The sequence below is a fragment of the Ammospiza caudacuta genome, chromosome 26 (assembly GCF_027887145.1).
Source record: "Ammospiza caudacuta isolate bAmmCau1 chromosome 26, bAmmCau1.pri, whole genome shotgun sequence".
NCBI lineage: Eukaryota > Metazoa > Chordata > Aves > Passeriformes > Passerellidae > Ammospiza > Ammospiza caudacuta.
In genome coordinates this window covers 7,098,444-7,116,909 of record NC_080618.1, presented here as the reverse complement: position 1 = coordinate 7,116,909, position 18,466 = coordinate 7,098,444, and the positions used below count along the sequence as shown (strand labels likewise).

At 53.0% G+C, this 18,466-nt stretch overlaps 1 protein-coding gene across 1 annotated transcript; it reads right to left on the bottom strand.

Annotated features, from left to right (window-relative positions):
* Nucleotides 1-8,553: 8,553 nt before the first annotated feature.
* On the bottom strand, nt 8,554-16,456 carry PROM2 (prominin 2). Its single transcript, XM_058820239.1, has 23 exons — nt 16,225-16,456; nt 15,549-15,598; nt 15,232-15,434; nt 15,018-15,138; nt 14,526-14,589; nt 14,321-14,410; nt 14,023-14,222; nt 13,868-13,942; nt 13,731-13,794; nt 13,467-13,626; nt 12,927-13,079; nt 12,455-12,578; nt 11,891-11,982; nt 11,725-11,809; nt 11,474-11,620; nt 11,319-11,390; nt 11,122-11,214; nt 10,972-11,025; nt 10,598-10,678; nt 9,514-9,582; nt 9,310-9,399; nt 9,103-9,209; nt 8,554-8,845 (listed from the first exon to the last, which is right to left on the bottom strand). Exons 1-23 carry the CDS (start codon nt 16,454-16,456, stop codon nt 8,782-8,784), a joined length of 2,490 nt encoding a protein of 829 aa, XP_058676222.1. The 3' UTR covers nt 8,554-8,781.
* Nucleotides 16,457-18,466: the final 2,010 nt, after the last annotated feature.

The window sequence follows — 18,466 nt, the reverse complement described above, 5'->3', positions numbered from 1 at the left end:
CTTATTTGGGTTAAAATGTTCATCCATTGGGTTTATAAATGTTCATCCATTGGGGTTAAAAATCTTCATCCATTGGGGTTACAAATGTTCATTTATTGGGGTTTACGTCTTCATCCATTGGGGTTAAAAATGTCCATCCATTAGGATTCAAATATTCATTTATTTGGGTTAAAATGTTCATCCTTTGAGGTTTAAAATGTTAATTTATTTGGGTTAAAATGTTCATCCATTGGGGTTTAATATGTTCACTTATTTGGGTTAAAATGTCCGTCCATTGGGTTAAAAATGTTCATTTATTTGGGTTAAAATGTCCATCCAATGGGGTTATGAATGTCCATCCATGGGGTTAAAAATGTTCATAAATGGGATTAAAATAATCCATCAATGGGGTTAGAAATCTTTATCCGTGGGGCTTAAATGTCCCTCCATGGGGTTAAAAATGGGGTTATAATTATTTTAGGGTTAGAAATCTTTATTCATGGGGTTATAAATGTCCATCCATGGGTTATGGTTATTTTAGGGTTAGGAATCTTTATCCATTGGGGTTTAAAATCTTTATCCATTGGGGTTTAAATGTCCATCCATTGGGGTTATGATTATTTTAGGGTCAGAAATTTTTATCCACGGGGTTATAAATGTCCATCCATTGGGGTTATGATTATTTTAGGGTCAGAAATCTTTATCCATTGGGGTTTAAATGTCCATCCATTGGGGTTATGATTATTTTAGGGTCAGAAATTTTTATCCACGGGGTTATAAATGTCCATCCATGGGTTATGATTATTTTAGGGTCAGAAATCTTTATCCATGGGGTTATAAATGTCCATCCATTGGGGTTATGATTATTTTAGGGTCAGAAATCTTTATCCATGGGGTTATAAATGTCCATCCATTGGGGTTATGATTATTTTAGGGTCAGAAATTTTTATCCACGGGGTTATAAATGTCCATCCATTGGGGTTATGATTATTTTAGGGTCAGAAATTTTTATCCACGGGGTTATAAATGTCCATCCATTGGGGTTATGATTATTTTAGGGTTAGGAGTCTTTATCCACAGGGCTATAAATGTCCCTGGAGCTGCTCCAAGCTGCTTAGGGCTGTGCTGAGCCCTGGGTAAGCTCCTTACCCGGTGGTGCCACATCCAGGCCTGGCATCACCTGCGTGGGGCACAGCCCCAAAAAATTCATTTTGGTCCCTTCCAGCATCACCAGGGCGCTGGGAGGTAAAACAGCAGATTTTATTTTTAAAAAATATAGCATTAAAATTCTCGTTTGGGGAAAAAAAAAATTGAATTTAGGGACAAAAATTGGTAATAAAAGTGCTTTGAAATAGGGGGAAATTGAGTTTTTGAGGCTTTAATAAAAAAAAAAAAAAAAAGCTAAAATGCTCGTTTGGGGGAAAATTAATTTATGAATAAAAATTGGTAATAAATGTGCTTTGAAGTAGGAGGGAAATTGAATTTTTGAGGCTCTATCATATCTACTCAAAAAATTGAGTTTTTGAGGACTTTATTTAGAAAAATAATGTTCAAATGTTTGTTTGGGGAAAAAATGAATTTAGGAACAAAAACTGGTAATGAAAGTGCTCTGAAGTGGGGGAAAAATTAATTAATTTAGGGACAAAACCTGCTAATAAAAGTGCTCTGAAATGAAAGGAAAAAATGAATTTTGGAACAAAAATTGGCAAGAACATTGCTCTGAAGTGAGGGGGGAAAATGAATTTTGGAACAAAAACTGTTAATAAAATTGCTCTAAAATGAGGGGGGGGAAATGAATTTAGGAGGAAAAACTGGTAATAAAAGCGCTCTGAAATGGGAGGGAAAAAATGAATTTTGGAACAAAAATTGGAACCAAAAGTGCTCAGAAATGGGGGAAACAAAGGGGTTTTTGAGGCCCTTTCTGGATGAATGGCTGGGAGCTGGAGCAGCCCGTCCTTGTTTGCTGCTGCTCCAGCTCCGGCCCAGCACTGGAGATAAAAATAAAAATAAAATAAAAATAAAAATAACCCAGCGGCGCCTGGGAACAACAACCCCAACAATTCCCTGCTGTGCCTGGCAAGAGCTCCCAGGAGATAAAGGCTCCTTGTGCTGAGAAATCTCCTTTTTTCTGCTGGCACAAAACCCAGAGCAAAGTTCTGTTCCTCCCCACAGCTCGGGAGCGAACGCGTTGCCAGAAACGCCGGAATTCCCAGAAACCGCCCCCAGATTCCGTCACCCTTGGCAGGAAAATGGGAATTTTCCTCCTCGGAGCAGGAGTGACTCACGGGGAGAATTTTCCTTTTTCTCCTCCCGGTTTTTGGGTTTGTCATGGCCTGGAAGGGACCCGGGTGAGGTCAGAGCCCCGAAATATCCCGGGATGGGCCCGGGAGCTGCCGGCGAGTCACGGAAATTCAGATTTTAAACCCTGGGCAGGGAATTCTCCCTGCTTTCCTGGCTGGGAAGGAAAAAAAGCACAAAGAGGGCAGGAAAAGGGAAGGAAAAATCAGATTTCCCGCTTAGAAAATGGGTTTTGAAGTGAGCTGGGGAAAGCTAGACCACCCCCCCAAAAAATGCAGATTTTAATTTAAATTTTTAATTTTTTTTAAAGTCGAGATATAGACTGAAGGAGAAATAATTTTTAAAACTGAGTAATAATTTTAATGTATCTTTTAAAATGAGTTAGATAATAAGAGAAATAATTTTACAACTAAATAATAATTTTAAAAAATAAGTTAATTAATTAATTAATTTTGAATAAATTAAATAATAGGAGAAATAATTTTACAACTAAATAATAATTTTTTAAAAAAAGTTAGGTAATTAATTAATTTTAAATAAATTAAATAATAAGAGAAATAATTTTAAAACTAAAGAATAATTTTGAAAAATAAGTTGGTTAATTGGTTAAAAAATAAGTTACGTAATAAATAATTCTAAAATTAAGTAATATTTTTTAAAATTGGGTCAATTAATTAATTTTAAAAATAAGTTAAATAACAAGAGAAATAATGTTAAAAATAAGCAATAAATTTTTAAAAATAATTGATTGTTAAAATAAGTTAAATAATAAGAAAATATTTTAAAGCTAAGTAATCATTTAAAAAAATAAGTTAATTAATTTTTAAAATAAGTTACATAATAAGAGAAATAATGTTTAAAATAAGTAATTTTAAAAATAATTAATTAATTTAAAAAATAAGGTAAATAATAAGATAAAATATTTTTAAATAAGCTATAAATTGACTTTCATTTTTTTTAGACAATTTTTTTCCTCGTTACAGCGATTTTTGGCCCAGGTCTCCACCTTGTTTATTCACCTGAGGACTGAGCGAGTTTTTCCTGCCCTGACCTGGTTTCTCAAGGAGGATGAGATGATTAAACCCAGATGATCAATCCTCTTATGGTGAGGAAATTTCCCTGCACCTTACAGGCCCTTTATGAAATTTGTCTTCATTAAGACACCACGGAAGTTTTACACACCAAATATTCATTAATAATATAGAATAGCATAGAATAAATAGACTATCTTAATTATATTAATCCATCATTATTTAGGAACAAAAACTGGTAATAAATGTGCTTTGCCCTTTGGCTCTGGAAGTGGAGCCGCCCATGAGACTCTTTATAAAGTTTGTATTTATAAAGACACCAGGGATTAATATAAATATAATATTATATTATATTTATATTATTCCATCATTAAATGTCCCATCTGCCCTTTGGCCCTGGAAGTGGAGCTGCCCACGAGGCTCTTTATAAGGTTTGCCTTTATTAAGACACCAGGGAAGTTTTACACCCCAAATATTAATTAATCATGAAATTAATAATAATTTTATTATTTTTTAATAATATAAATCCATCATTCAACTTGCCCTTTTGGCCCTGGAAGTGGAGCTGCCCTCGAGGCTCCTTACAGAGACACCAGGGGAGTTTTATACACCAAATATTCCAGAATTAAATCTCAAATCCTCTGGCCCTGGAAAGAGCCCATGAGGGGGAGTCAGAACTCGGAGTTAAAGCCCGGGGGAGGCTCCGAGGATGCTCCTGGGGTTGCCATGGGCACGGGGCCGTTGCCATGGCTACCGAGGGATGCAGGAGCGGTGCTGGAGACAAACCCTGCTGGTCCCTCCCTCCCCAAATAAATTCCAGCTGGGAATGAGGATCTTGTTCCCTCCTATCCAAATAAAATCCAGCTGGGAATGGGGATTTCATCCCTCCCCAAATAAATTCCAGCTGGGAATGAGGATCTTGTTCCTTCCTATCCAAATGAAATCCTGCTGGGAATGGGGATCTCATCCCTCCCCAAATAAATTCCAGCTGGGAATGGGGATTTCATCCCTCCCCAAATAAAATCCAGCTGGGAATGGGGATCTTGTTCCTTCCTCACTGAATAAAATCCAGCTGGGAATTAGGACCCTGTTCCTTCCTCACTGAATAAAATCCTGCTGGGAATGGGGATCTTGTTCCTTCCTCACTGAATAAAATCCTGCTGGGAATGGAGATCTCATCCCTCCCCATCCAAATAAAATCCAGCTGGGAATGGGGATCCTGTTCCTTCCTCACTGAATAAAATCCAGATGGAAATTGGGATGTTGTCCTTCCCCAGATAAAATCCAGCTGGGAATGAGGATCTTGTTCCTTCCTATCCAAATAAATTCCAGCTGGGAATGGGGATTTCATCCCTCCCCAAATAAAATCTGGCTGGGAATGAGGATCTTGTTCCTTCCTATCCAAATAAATTCCAGCTGGGAATGAGGATCTTGTTCCTTCCTATCCAAATAAATTCCAGCTGGGAATGAGGATCTTGTTCCTTCCTATCCAAATAAATTCCAGCTGGGAATGGGGATTTCATCCCTCCCCATCCAAATAAAATCCAGCTGGGAATGGGGATCTTGTTCCTTCCTATCCAAATAAAATCCAGCTGGGAATTGGGATCTTGTCCCACATTGAATAAAATCCAGCTGGGAATTGGGATCTCATCCCTCATTGAATAAAATCCAGCTGGGAATTGGGATTTTGTCCCTCCCTCACTGAATAAAATCCAGCTGGGAACTGGGCTCTCATCCCTCCCTCACTCCTTGCTGCAGAAAGAGCTTTAAAAGGACCATTTTGGGGGTGGGGATGGAATTCTGAACGATCCCCCAGGGCAGCCGCTCTGTGTCTCGGCTTCCCGAGCTGTTTTTGGGGGATGATGAGAAAAGCGGATGGAAGAGGTCACGGGTGCTTTTTGTGGAGAAGAAAAGGAGGTTGGTGTTCAGTGAAAAACAGAGAGAAAAATGGGGGGAAATGGAATAAGAATGGGGGAATTGAGTGCTGCTACAATGGCAGGAATGAGCTGATGCTGGCTGGACTTTTCCTGCATTTCTCCTCCATTCCGGGAATAGAGAAGAACAATTTCTGCCCTGAAATAGGGAATTTATAAACAATTTCTGCCCTGAAATAGGAAATTTATGAACAATTTGTGGCCTGAAATAGGAGCCGGGCAGCAGCAGCTGGGCTGAGCAGAGCTGCCAGAGCTGCAGCCCTGTGAATTAATTATTGATTATTTATGGATTATTGACTCTTCCCAGGGCAGCAGGGACAGCAGGAGTGAGGTGAGGGGCTGAATCCCAAGGGGGAAGGGGAATGGTTAAATCAACACCAGTTAATTAAGTGCTTAGAAAGTAAAGAACATAGATCCAGGTAAACTAGGATAGAGAAAAAAAAATTCAAAGAATACAGGTCCAGATAAACTGAGATAGAGGGAAAAACATCTGAGAGAAAACAGATCCAGATAAAGTGAGATAGAGAAAAAAAAAAAAAAAAGAACACAGATACAGATAAAGTGAGATAGAGAAAAAAAAAAAAGAACACAGATACAGATAAAGTGAGATAGAGGGGGAAAAATTCAAAGAACACAGATCTAGATAAACTGAGAAAGAGGAAAAAACACCTCAGAGAACACAGATCCTTATAAGGTGAGATAGGAAAAAGAGCTTCGAAGAACACAGATCCAAACTGAGATAGAAAAAACCAAACCCCTCTGACAGAGGAGACAGAAAAACACTTTTTAAAATCCATTTAGCAGCTGCAAATAAGCTGATTTCAGTCTTTAATTTATCAATGCAAGTAATAAAGAGGAGACAAAGTGCCTCTGTGAGGGTGGGACTGAAGGTTAATCATAAATCTGGGGCTGCAGGTTAATCATAAATCTGGGACTGCTTGAGGTGAGGAATCATTATCCAGCTCATCCTTATTTTTATTTTTCCCCTAGTAAACAGAGTCCAGTTGGTTCAGGACAATTTTCTGGATTATTCCTGGGGGATTTACCATTAACTCAAAGATCCTCTGATTTTTAATCCATCCACATCCCAGGCAAGGAACAGGGATATTCATGGATTTAGAATAAACATTTATTTTGGTGTGAATCCCTCTGCCATTCATTATTTGTCTGCAATTTAGAGTGGCCCAGCTATGAGAAGCAACCTCAGGAAGAAGATGCAGCTGAATTAATCTCATTTCTTTGCAAACCCACTGGATTTGATGACTTCAAAGGTCTTTTCCAGCCTAAACAACCCCAGGTTTGTCTCTGTGTTTTATTTAATCAGTGAATGGACTCAGTAAATATTATTGCTCTTATGCTATTTAACGTTTCAAGTCCATAATCCCTTTTTGCTCTCTTGCACCACCAAGCGGGGATTACAGGATTTAAAATACAGCACTGCCGTGGAGTAATAAATAAATTAAAAATAATAAATTTTAAAAATTATTTATAATAAATTTATAAAATAAATTATAAAATATAAATTATGAAATAAAAATTAAAATAAAATAAATTTATAAAAATATATATTATAAAAATTTAAACTCAAATTATCAAAAATTATTATGAAATTAATTTATTATAATTATTTATTTTAAATATTTTTTTAATTATGAGAACCTCTTCTTTTAATTATCTCAGAATTTTGTGACTTTCAAGATGCATCCAGCTGGGAGCTTTTTATTTCCTGGCTGAACCCCAGGTAAGAACATTTTCCACACACCCCTCCCCACCACAACCCCCTCTGACCCCCAAATCCTCCATTTTAACGCTGATTTTTGGTGCCATCAGGTGGCTTCCATGTGGGCTGAGGACATCCCTGTGGATGGGGGCTCCTGCAGAAATCCTTTTGGGGTTTTCATTCTAAATCCCTTTGGAAAAATCCTTAGCAATGCTGACCTCTGCAGGCTGAGGGACTGCTGAAAACCCCGGGCAGCAATAACCTAAATAATGCATGAACCAGGTGTTTTACTGCTGCTGGCTGTGGGTAGGAAAAGCCTATCATAAAATAAAAAAAACTTATAAATAATGCATTAAAATGGGGCATTTCTCTCTCAGCTGGCAGACAGAGAGCGTTTATGGGGAGGGAAACCCGCGTTTGGTGGATCTGCAAACCCCTGGATGGATTCTGTGAATAATTTGCTGGTTGGACAAAGCCCTGCCAAACCAGGAGGTGAAGGAGCTGGATGAAAAACAGGAATTTCACACAAAAAAAAAAATCACAAATTGGGAGATAAAGAGCCGAGCTTCCTTGGACCTCAGGCCTGGTCCTGGACCCTCATGGCCGTGTCACTCCCTCAGCCTCAGGGTCCCCTTTGGTCCTTGAGCCCCCACATCCCTGTCACCCTCTTGGTCCTGGAGCCCCTGTGTCCCTGTCACGTCCTTGGTCCTGGAGCCACCTCAGGCCTGGTCCCGGACCCTCATGGCTGTGTCAGTCCCTCAACCGCAGGGTCCCCTTTGGCTCTGGAGCCCCCATGTCCCTGTCACCCTCTTGGCCCTGGAGCCCTCGTGTCCCTGTCACCCCCTTGGCCCTGAAGCCACCTCAGGTCTGGCCCCAGACCCTCATGGCCATGTCAGTCCCTCAACCCCAGTATCCCCTTTGGCCATGGAGCCACCTCAAGCCTGGCCCTGTCACCTCCATATCCCTGTCACGCCCTCAGCCCTGGAGCCATCTTAGGCCTGGTCCTTCAGCCCTCATGGCCGTGTCACTCCCTCGGCCCCAGGGTCCCCTTTGGCCATGGAGCCCCCATGGCCGTGTCACCCCCTTGGCCCTGGAGCCACCTCAGGCCTGGCCCTGAACCATCATGGCTGTGTCACCCCCTTGGCCCTGGAGCCACCTCAGGCCTGGCCCTGAACCATCATGGCCGTGTTACCCCCTTGGCCCTGGAGCCACCTCAGGCCTGGCCCTGAACCATCATGGCCATGTTACCTCCTTGGCCACAATCCCAGCCCCAGAGCCCCGCTCAGTCCTGGAGCCCCTTCAGCCATAACCTCAGCCCTGATGTTCCCCTAAACTCCTTCAAGTCCAAAGCCATGGGGTCCCCTCAGCTCCAAGGCCCCTCAGCCATGGGCTCCTCTCATCCCAAATCCCTCACCCCAAAGCCCCTCAGAGCCATTCCCTGTGGATAATGGGGACGCAAAGGGCGTGAACAAAAGAGTCAGGGGCTGATTTTAGGGGAGGATTTTAATGTGCCCCACACCGCCCAAGGGTGCTGGGAGTGGGGGATTGCTGTGGGGTGTGAGAGGGGTGGGGGAGCCTCCCCTTCCAGTCGGGCTCTGGGACCACCCAGAGACCCCAAATCTCCAGGTGCCCCACGCTCGGGAAGGACACCAGACCCCAAAGGACACCGAGAAAGAGACGCCAGAGGGATCCCAAGCCCTGAGAGGTGCAGAGGGATCCGGACCTTTGGCACAGGTTTGTGCTTTGGGTTTGTGCTGCTTTGGGGTTGGGTTTGGGTTTGTGGCAGCTCCTGGGGCGCTGCACCCGGCAGAGCCCCGTCCTAGAGCTTGAGCGCTGTGACACGGGGGATGTGGAAGGGACAGGTCTCCTCTGACCCCGTGGAGCTGCAGGAGAGATGGAGAAAGCCTGAGGCATGGTCAGGGAGGTGTCCACACCCCCATCCCTGTGCCCTCCCTGTCCCTTTGTCCCCCTTGTCCCTGTGTCCTCCCCATCCCTTTGTCCTCCTTGTCCTCATGTCCTCCCCTCGTTCCCATGTCCTCCTCCTTATCCCCGTGTCCTCCCCGTCGTTGTGTCCTCCCTGTCCCCTTGTCCCCCCTTGTCCCCCTTGTCCCCCGTGTCCCCGTCCCCGCCCGCCCCTCACATGAGGCGGTTGCGGATGGGTCGGAAGTGTTTGGTGAGCCTGACGGCGAAGATGATGCTGGGGATGAGGAAGAAGGTGCAGCAGCCCAGGCTGAACCAGAAGGCGTTCTGCAAGGAGAACCGGCGGGGCTGAGCGGTGCCGGGAGGGCAGGGACAGCCCCGGCGCTCCCGCAGCTCCTCCCGGGGCCCCGAGCAGCGGAATCCTCACCCAGGGCTCGGCGATGCGGTCGCACAGGATCACCCGCCCGTTGTCCAGGGCCGTGGCCAGCGGCTGGCACGAAGCCACGTCCTCCCTCAGCTGCAACGAGACAAGCACCACACCTGGCTGCTGTGTGCAGTTTGTTTGGGGAGGGGGATCCATGAGGGCTCCTGGGCCCCGAAAATCCCTGTGAGGTGACGGGGGGGCTCTCACCATCTGCCTGACCCAGTTGAGGTACTGGGTGAAATAGCGCAGCTCCTTCCTGGTGAAGCAGCCGAGCTCCTGGGCAGGGACAGGCAGCGTGGAGGGAGAGCCCTGCACTTCCCAATTCCCATTAACCCCCAGGTTCCCAGTCCGGATTGAGCCCCACAGTTCCCAATTCCAATTCAGCCCCGTACTTCCCAGTCTGAATTTAACCCACAGTTCCCAATCTGGATTCGGTCCCACGCTTTCCCAATTCTGATTCAGCCTCGCACTTCCCAACTCCAACTCAGCCCCACAGTTCCCAGTCCGGATTCAACCCTACAGTTCCCAATTCCGATTCAATCCCACTATTCCCAATTCTGATTCAACCCCAGTCTGAATTTAACCTGCACTTCCCAATCTGGATTCAACCCCACACTTTCCCAGTCCAGATTCAGCCCCACACTTCCCAATTCTGATTCCACCCTGCGTTTCCCATCCCGGCTCCATCCCCGCATTCCCCAGCCCTGCTCCATCCCCATATTTCCCATCCCAGCTCCATCCCTGCATTCCCCAGCCCTGCTCCATCCCCACATTTCCCACCCCGGCTCCATCCCCACATTCGCCACCCCGGCTCCATCCCCACATTTGCCATCCCAGCTCCATCCCCACATTTCCCACCCCGGCTCCATCCCCACATTTCCCACCCCGGCTCCATCCCCACATTCGCCATCCCAGCTCCATCCCCACATTTCCCATCCCGGCTCCATCCCCACATTTGCCATCCCAGCTCCATCCCCACATTTCCCACCCCGGCTCCATCCCCACATTTCCCACCCCGGCTCCATCCCCACATTCGCCATCCCAGCTCCATCCCCACATTTCCCATCCCGGCTCCATCCCCACATTTGCCATCCCAGCTCCATCCCCACATTTCCCATCCCGGCTCTATCCCCGCATTCCCCAGCCCTGCTCCATCCCCGCATTCCCCAGCCTCTCTCCGGGCCTATGCAGGCTGGGAAATGAGGCTGAAGGCTCCCGGTGCCCTCTTCTCCCTCTTTCCTCCCGGCTGCAGGGGATTCCAGCCCCGCTGATCCACCTAGCCCTGCCTCACCTGCCTCAGGATCTGCTGGGCCTGCAGGGGCAGCCGGGCTTCCACCGAGGCCGTGGTGGCCAGAGTCCTCCTCACCCGCTCCTGGGGAGGCACAGCGAGGGCAGAGCATCCTCAGGGCCCTTGGGTGCCCGGGGGGTGCAGGGAGAAACCCCGAATTGGGTCAGGGAAAGGGGGATGTGCCCTGAGCAGGCAAACCCCTTTATAGCGGGATTTCTGGTTTGTGACAGCAAATCTAATCCCTAAAGGAGACTGATTCTCCTGGCTGGCATTTTTCCTGGCTCTCCCATCACCCTGCAGCTGTATTTTTTTGGGTTTTGGCAGATGGGGCCCATGGAGCACCAGAGTTTTTGGGGCTGGAAGAGACGCGTGAGTACCTTGAGGTGCGGTGCCAAACGGGAGAGGAACTGGACGCTTTCCCCCAGCTTTGCCTGTGGGACAGGGAGGTGAGAAACGTTCAGAACCCTCGTTTTCCCCTTCAAGGGGGTACCAGCAGCACCACTGCCACCAGCCCGGCACGGACTCACCACCAAAGCCTCCTGCGACTGCACCGTGGAGTTCTGCATGTGCCACAGCACCCTCGCCTCCGCTGCGAGCCGCCCGGCCACGGTGCTGTTCCTCTGCGGGCACGGCGGGATCAGCCCGGCCCCGAGACCACCGGGGGCTCCCCTTTTACTGGCCCCGAGACCCCGAGGGCTCCCCCTTTCCCTGCCCCACCGCTCACCTGCATCTTCTGCAGCCCCTCCAGGTTCCTCGCCAAGCCGGGCAGGCTGGTCTGCACCACGGGGTTCTTCATCTGTGGGAAAACACAGTTGAGGGCTGCCCAAAATCCATCCCCACACCCCGCAGCGGGGTCCAGCTGATGGTGAGCACCCTCACCTCCTCCTGGAAGCGCCCGTAGTCCACCTCGTCCAGCCCGCTGCGGGCGAAGGTCTCCAGGTCCTGCCTGCCCTCGCTGCGGAGCAGCCGCACGTCGCCCAGGTCGGCCGTGAAGTCTCCCAGGCGTTTTTGGAAGTCAGCCGTGTACTGCAGGGCGGGACAAGGCGTTCTGCAGGGCTCCCAGTGTCCCCAGTAAAGCTCCTGCCTCACCCTGACCGTGACCAGCAGCTGTGGCTGGAGCTGGGCCTCACCTGGGGCGTTCTCAGGTGCTCATCCAGGTCGTAGGAGCTGTCGAGCTGCAGCACCTCCCAGAGCCCCGCGCCGCTCTTGCACTCCCTGCGAGGCAGAGGAAGCGTTGGAGGGAGCCCAAATCCACCCTGGTGGCACTGAGACCACCCCAAATCCTGTGGCACTCACCTGTACGCTGAGCTGAGGTTGGAGTCCCTCCTGAGGTTCAGCTGGCGGGTGAGGTTCATGGACGGAGGGAGATTGCCCGGGGTGTCAATGAACTGGGCCAAACAGGAGGAGAAACAGGGTCAGGGTAAGGCAGGGGCGCTCCCAGCAGGGATTCTGGGGGTGTTCTGCCCTCGCAGGGGTATCCTGGGGGAGCTCATGGCAGCCTGAAATAATTTTGGGTTTATTTGGATATTCCCCACCGAGGAGCCTGGCCTGGTGTGTTTGGAGGGACAGGCCCATGTGTGGCACTGCCATGAGGACAATCCTGACCCCAGTCGCACTGCCCCATCACTCCCATCTGCCCACCCCAAGGACCAGGGAACAGCAATTAGGAACTGAATTAACAGCACAAAGGTGATTCCCAGCTGATGATGCAAATCCAAGGAGCTAATCCTAAACTTTATCTCTGGTCTAGGACAGGGCTTTCCCAGGCGGGTTTAGGGGGAGGACACAGAGCCTTTGGAGGAGTTTTGGTGCACGGAAGGAGAGATTTACACGGTGATGTGTGGACGTGTGGCCACCCACCTTATAAATCTCCTGGTTGACCCAATTTCTGCAAACCAGCGTCTGGATGTTGCCCCCGACCAGGAAGGTGGCGAAAACCAGGAGGATGAGGAGCCAGGAGAACAGGAAAGCCAAGCCCACGCCGCTGAAAGAGGGAGAGGAGGCGGCGCTGGTGGCTTTGCAGCCCCGAGCGGGCAGGAAGGGACCTGCCCGTCCAGCTGCAGCCCCGCGGCTCCTTCCCGAGCCCGGGCACGCCAGGCTGGGCTGGGCAGGGTGTGACGGTGTGATGCAAGCTCCCAGGGAGGAACAGCTTCTCCCAAAGCTGCCGGCGCAGGCGGTGCCTTCAAAGCTTTTCCGCTGGGACCTCTCCCAGTCCCTCCCTTGGCTTTGCTTGGGGTTTTTTGCGGGGTGTGTGTGAGATGGAGCAGCCCCCCAGCACCCCGATGAACACAGTGAGATGGAGCAGCCCCCCAGCAGCCAGATAAACGCTTACACCAGGAGAAACTTGGCGCCAGCTTCCCCTCGGCACTCATAGTCGCTGGGGTCCTCCCGCTTGGAAAGGCCGTAGGCCCCCAGGGCCATGCCCGTCACGTTGCAGGTGAGGATGAGGAGGATGATGGAGCACAGCACCGTGCCCGCGATCCACCTGCAGGGGAGAGCAGCAGGGCACAGCCTGGAGACGCGGGGCTGAGGCGCCGGGGGCTCGGGGCCCTTCTCTGCCAGGAATGGTGTTCCTGTTGCCGATGCTGAGGCATGCAGAGGTTGTGGGGAGTGTATTTTGGAGCCCCCCTATTTTTTGGATATCTTGTTCGCCATTTAGGAGAACAAGACGTCCAAAATGAATGATGGAGCCTGAGCACAGGAAAAGCATGGCCTTGAAGAATGCGTGAGTTGAGATGCGGAAGAAGGCCAGTTTGGGGAGGTTTAGTCCGATTGTAACTATTATTAGTCCTAGCTGGCTTGAAGTAGAGAAGGCAATGACTTTTTTAGCATCGTTTTGGGTGAGGGCTCGTGCAGCTGCCCCCGGGCTCACCTGTAGCGCTCGAAGCGCTCTGCCTCCCGCAGGTACGGCCGGCTCCGCTGCTCCGCCTCCGCCAGCGCCTCGCTGGCCGGCCGCGTGTAGTCGGGCAGGGGGAAGCCGTCGGCGATGGACTGCACCTTCTCCGCCGTGCGGGCCAGGTCGGCACGCAGATCTGCGGGAACAAGGTCGGCTGGATGGTCCCTGCACCCCGCCCCGCGTCCCCAAAAGGCTTCACCGCGTGGGGATGTCCCCGCTCGCTGTGCCAGCCCCACTCACCCTGGATGACCTGCGCCATCCTCTCCACAGCCAGCTCCGGGATGGAGTTGAAAGTGCCATTGCCCTGCAGGGAAAGAGGGGGTGCTGGAGCTGCCTGTGGGTGCTGGACCCTCCACGCTTCACCCCGACCCCCAAACCTGGCGAATCATCTCTGCAAAGTCACTTCGGGGCAGACCAGCCAGCGCCTTCAACACCTTCTCCACCGACGGCACCTTAGGGTGGACAAAGGACCCCGTGAGTGCCAGGGCGGCAGGGTTGGGAGGCGACCAGGCCACCAGGAGCCCGTGCCCACCTTGCCGTAGTCGGCACCCAGCTGCAGGCCCTGTGCCCTGCCCAGGACGCTGGCGCACGAGGTGCAGCGCGGGTCGTCGAGGAGCGCGACCACGCGGCGCCTCCGCTCGAGCAGCGCCGGCTCCAGCTCGGCCCGCGCCGCCGCCAGCGCCCGCGCCGTCCTGTGCACCGTCTGCAAATGGTGCAGCGAGCTCTGGAGGTCTGAGAGAGAAAGCCCAGGGCTCGGTCACGCCGCTCCGCTCGGCCGCCACGCAGAGGCCGCGGTGGCGGGGCCGGGGACAGCGGAGCTCCGGCCGTACCTCGGGCCCTGTCCTGCAGGTCGGCGAGCGCCGCGTAGGTCATGGCCTGGAGCTGTGAATGGATGGAGAGCCCCACGCTCCTGCTGAGCCCTGCAAGGCACCGAGGCTCCATCAGCACCGAGACCATCCCCAGGGCGAGCTCGGCACCATCGGCACTGAGTCCATCCCTGGGGCGAGCTCGGGGTGCTGCCGGTGCCCTGCTTACCACCCAGGTCGGAGCTGATCTGCTTTCGGGGCACCTCGAACTTGTCCACCACCATCTGCACGCCCTGCCGGGAAAGAGGAGCCGCTGAGCCGCGGGCTGAGGGGAGGGAGCCCCACGTTGCCATTTGGAACTCATTTTTATGGCAGCCACATCATCTCTTGCCTGGTGAACCATTCCCTGAGGGAAACGCAGCCATCCCTGGGCAGAGCACTGTGCCAGGGGCGAGGCCATGTGGGGACACACCTGGGGGACATTGGCAAGGTGCCGAGGGCGAGGGTGCTCGGGGACACACCTGGGGGACGTTGGCAAGGTGCTGGGGGCAATGCCACTTGGGGACACCTGGAGGACTTTGGCAAGGCCACTCAAGGACTCACCTGGGGGAATTTGCCAAGGCCGCTGGGGGACTCACCTGGGGGACTCACCTGGGGAATGTTGGCAAGGCTGCTGGGGGTCTCACCTGGGGGAATTCGCCAAGGCCACTCGGGGACTCACCTGGGGGACGTTGGCAAGGTGCTGCCGCAGCGTGCGCAGGGTGGAGGGCACGGCCCCCAGCCCCGGCTCCATCTGTCCCTTCACCCTCTGGCTGGTGACGAAGGCGCAGGTGACGCTGACCCTGCGGGGAGCGAGCGGGCGGTGACGGCGCAGCCCCGCGGGACATGGCTCCCCCCGCCCAGCGAGGATTTTGGGGGTGATCCGGGGGGCTCACAGGATGACGAGGGAGGTGAGGGACAGGCAGGCCAGCAGGCAGCGGCGGCGGCAGCCCAGCGAGCGCCGGTGGGCGCGGAGGCGGCCCCCGCAGCGCCGGCGGCTCCGGCAGTAGCAGAAGCACATCCCGGCCACCGGCACGGCCACGGTGAAGAGCAGAGCCACGGCGGCACACACGACGTAGCCCAGCTCGTACTGCACCACCTGCGCCACGGGAGAGCCTCCTTGGGGCACCTCTGCACCGAGCTGGGGCGCTCCAGGTGCCCTGTGCCAGGCGGGAGCATCCCCGTGGCATCCCCTGCCCACGGCCCGGCTCACCTGCGACGTCCTCACCGAGCTGGGGTCGTTCAGGGCTGTCCTGAGCAGCTCTGCAAGAAATAAATCATGGCACAGGCAGAGGAGGCCGCACCCGGTGCGTCCCCAACCTTCCTGGGGCAGCAGCACCGGGCCAGGGGCAGAACCATCCTCTGAACCCCTGGAACTGCTCTGGGACAGAGGCTGAACCCCCGAGGACCCCTGGAACTGCTCTGGGACACAGGGATTGCATCCAGCAGAACGCGCAAGGCGCTGGCAGCAGTGGGATCGCTCTGCTTGAGGTGAGGAATCATTATCCAGCTCATCCTCAGTTTTTATTTTTTCCCCTAGTAAGCAGAGTGCCCGCCAGTTGGTTCAGGATAATTTTCTGGATTATTGCTGGGGGATTTACCATTAACTCCACGATCCTCCCATTTTTAATCCATCCACATCCCAGGCAAGGAATGGGGGTATTCATGGATCTATAACAACCATTTATTTTGGTGTGAATCCCTCTGCCATGTGTGAATCCCTCTGCCATGTGTGAATCCCTCTGCCATTCATTAATTATCTGTAATTTAGAGCGACCCAGCTACAAGAAACAACCTCAGGAAGGCGATCCAGCCCAACTAATCCCATTTCTTTGCAAACCCACTGGATCGAACGACCCCAAATTCCTCCCCCGCAGCTCGGGGCTCACCTGTGGGCAGCGGGTTCTGCTGGATGAGGTCCAGGCAGCGCCGGACGAGGGCATAGAGGGGATCCAGCGAGCTGGGCACGCGGTGCAGCGCCGGCACCCGGATCTCGGCGTGCCTGTCGGTGAATCTCAGCACTGGCACTGCCCCGGGCCCGGCAGGCTGGCACTGCTGGCTGCCCGCGCCCCGCAGCATCGCCCCGGCCAGCAGCAGCAGCAGCAGCGGCGCCGCCCGCATGGCTCCGGCCAGCGCAGAGCCGGGGGCTCGCTCCGCTGCGATCGCCGGCCGCGGCTGCTGCTGCTGCTGCCGCTGCTGCTCCGGCAAACCGGCCCGACGGCTCAGCAGGGCCCAGACGCTGCCGTGGCTTGTTCCCCCAGCACGGCTCCCCCGGGGCGGCCGCGCGGAGGCGTCTCCCAAACCATCCCGGGCGTGTTTGGCAAGCGCCGGCGCCCCTGAGTCACCGCCGCGGGGTCCCCGCTGCCGAGGCTGTCCCCAAAGCGCGGCGAGGCGTCCTGTCCTCAGATTTTTGGGTTTTGGGGGTGCTGAACCCGCCGTGCTTGGGATGGAGGGTGCTGGACCCCAGCGCAGCCGGCTTGGGAGGATGGATTTGGGATTTTGGGGATGGTTTGGGGAGTGGGAATGCCCTCGTGTGTGGATGGGGTAGCCAGGGGTCAGAAAAGCATCCTGAGTGCTGGGGTAGCAACAAGGAGCCGAAATTCAGGAGGAACACGTGCAGAGGGGCACCGAGCGACAGCCGGGTGTGAGATGAGCTCTCCGGCCCCGGCCAGCGCCGGTCCCACACCCGCGGCTCCTTCCCAGGCCCGGATCCTGCTCGCCGGCCCGGCCCGAGCGCTAATTACAGGCTGGGCTGGAGGCGCAGGAGCTCCAACCTGATCTGTGCGAGCGGGGGAGCGGCCCCGCCGTGCCCAGACGGCCCCGGGGCACCCCGAGAGCCGCGATCCCGCTCGGCCGGGCGGGTCGGACCGGCCCGAGCCCCGCGCCCTGCCCCGGCTGCCCGGCGGGGATGCTGAGGCGGTGCTTCCCCTCCCTGCGCTTTGCTCCTGGCTTTGTTCCAGGCTCACGCACACCACCCGCACGGGAATGGGATGCTGGGGACGGGAAAATGCTGTCCCGGCTCGGTTTGTCCCATCCCAGGCCAGGGAATCTTGGGATTTTCAGGATTTTCAGCACCTCGCTGGTGCTGGGCAGTGATGGGGGTGCCAGGGATGATTTCCCACCGTGGTTTCCCATTCCCACCGTGGTTTCCCATTCCCACCGTGGTTTCCCATTCCCGCCGTGATTTCCCATTCCCACCATGGTTTCCCATTCCCACCGTGATTTCCCATTCCCACCATTGTTTCCCAACCACGGCCTCCGTTTCCCGTTCCCACGGTGATTTCCTAACCCCAGCCTGGATTTCCCACTCCCACGAGGATTTCTCATCCCCATTCCCATTTGACATCCATGTCCATGAGGATTCCCAACCCACAATCATTTCCCACTCCCACAGGGTTTTCCCATCCCCGTAATTACTTCCCTTCCCCATTCCCATTTGACTTCCATGTCCGTGAGGATTTCCCATCCCCATTCCCACAATCTTTTCCCATGTCCACAATGTTTTCCCAATTCCCATTTGACTCCCATGTCCACGATGATGCTTTCCCATCCCACAATCGTTCCCCGCTCCCTGGTTCGGTACTGGGGCAGAGATGTTGGTGCTGGTGGGGTGATGCCAATGCTGGTACTGGACTGGTGACACTGGGTCAGTGTTCCCGGTTCTGTCCCGGTTCTGTCCCGGTTCAGTGTCCCCGGCTCAGTCCCGGTTCTGTCCCAGTTCAGTCCCGGTTCAGTGTCCCCGGTTCAGTCCCGGTTCTGTCCCAGTTCAGTCCCGGTTCTGTCCCGGTTCAGTCCCGGTTCTGTCCCGGTTCAGTGTCCCCGGCTCAGTCCCGGTTCTGTCCCAGTTCAGTCCCGGTTCTGTCCCGGTTCAGTGTCCCCGGCTCAGTTCGGGTTCTGTCCCGGTTCTGTCCCGGTTCGGTCCCGGTTCTGTCCCGGTTCAGTGTCCCCGGCTCAGTCCCGGTTCTGTCCCAGTTCAGTCCCGGTTCTGTCCCGGTTCAGTCCCGGTTCTGTCCCGGTTCAGTGTCCCCGGCTCAGTTCGGGTTCTGTCCCGGTTCTGTCCCGGTTCGGTCCCGGTTCTGTCCCGGTTCAGTGTCCCCGGCTCAGTCCCAGTTCAGTTCCGGTTCTGTCCCG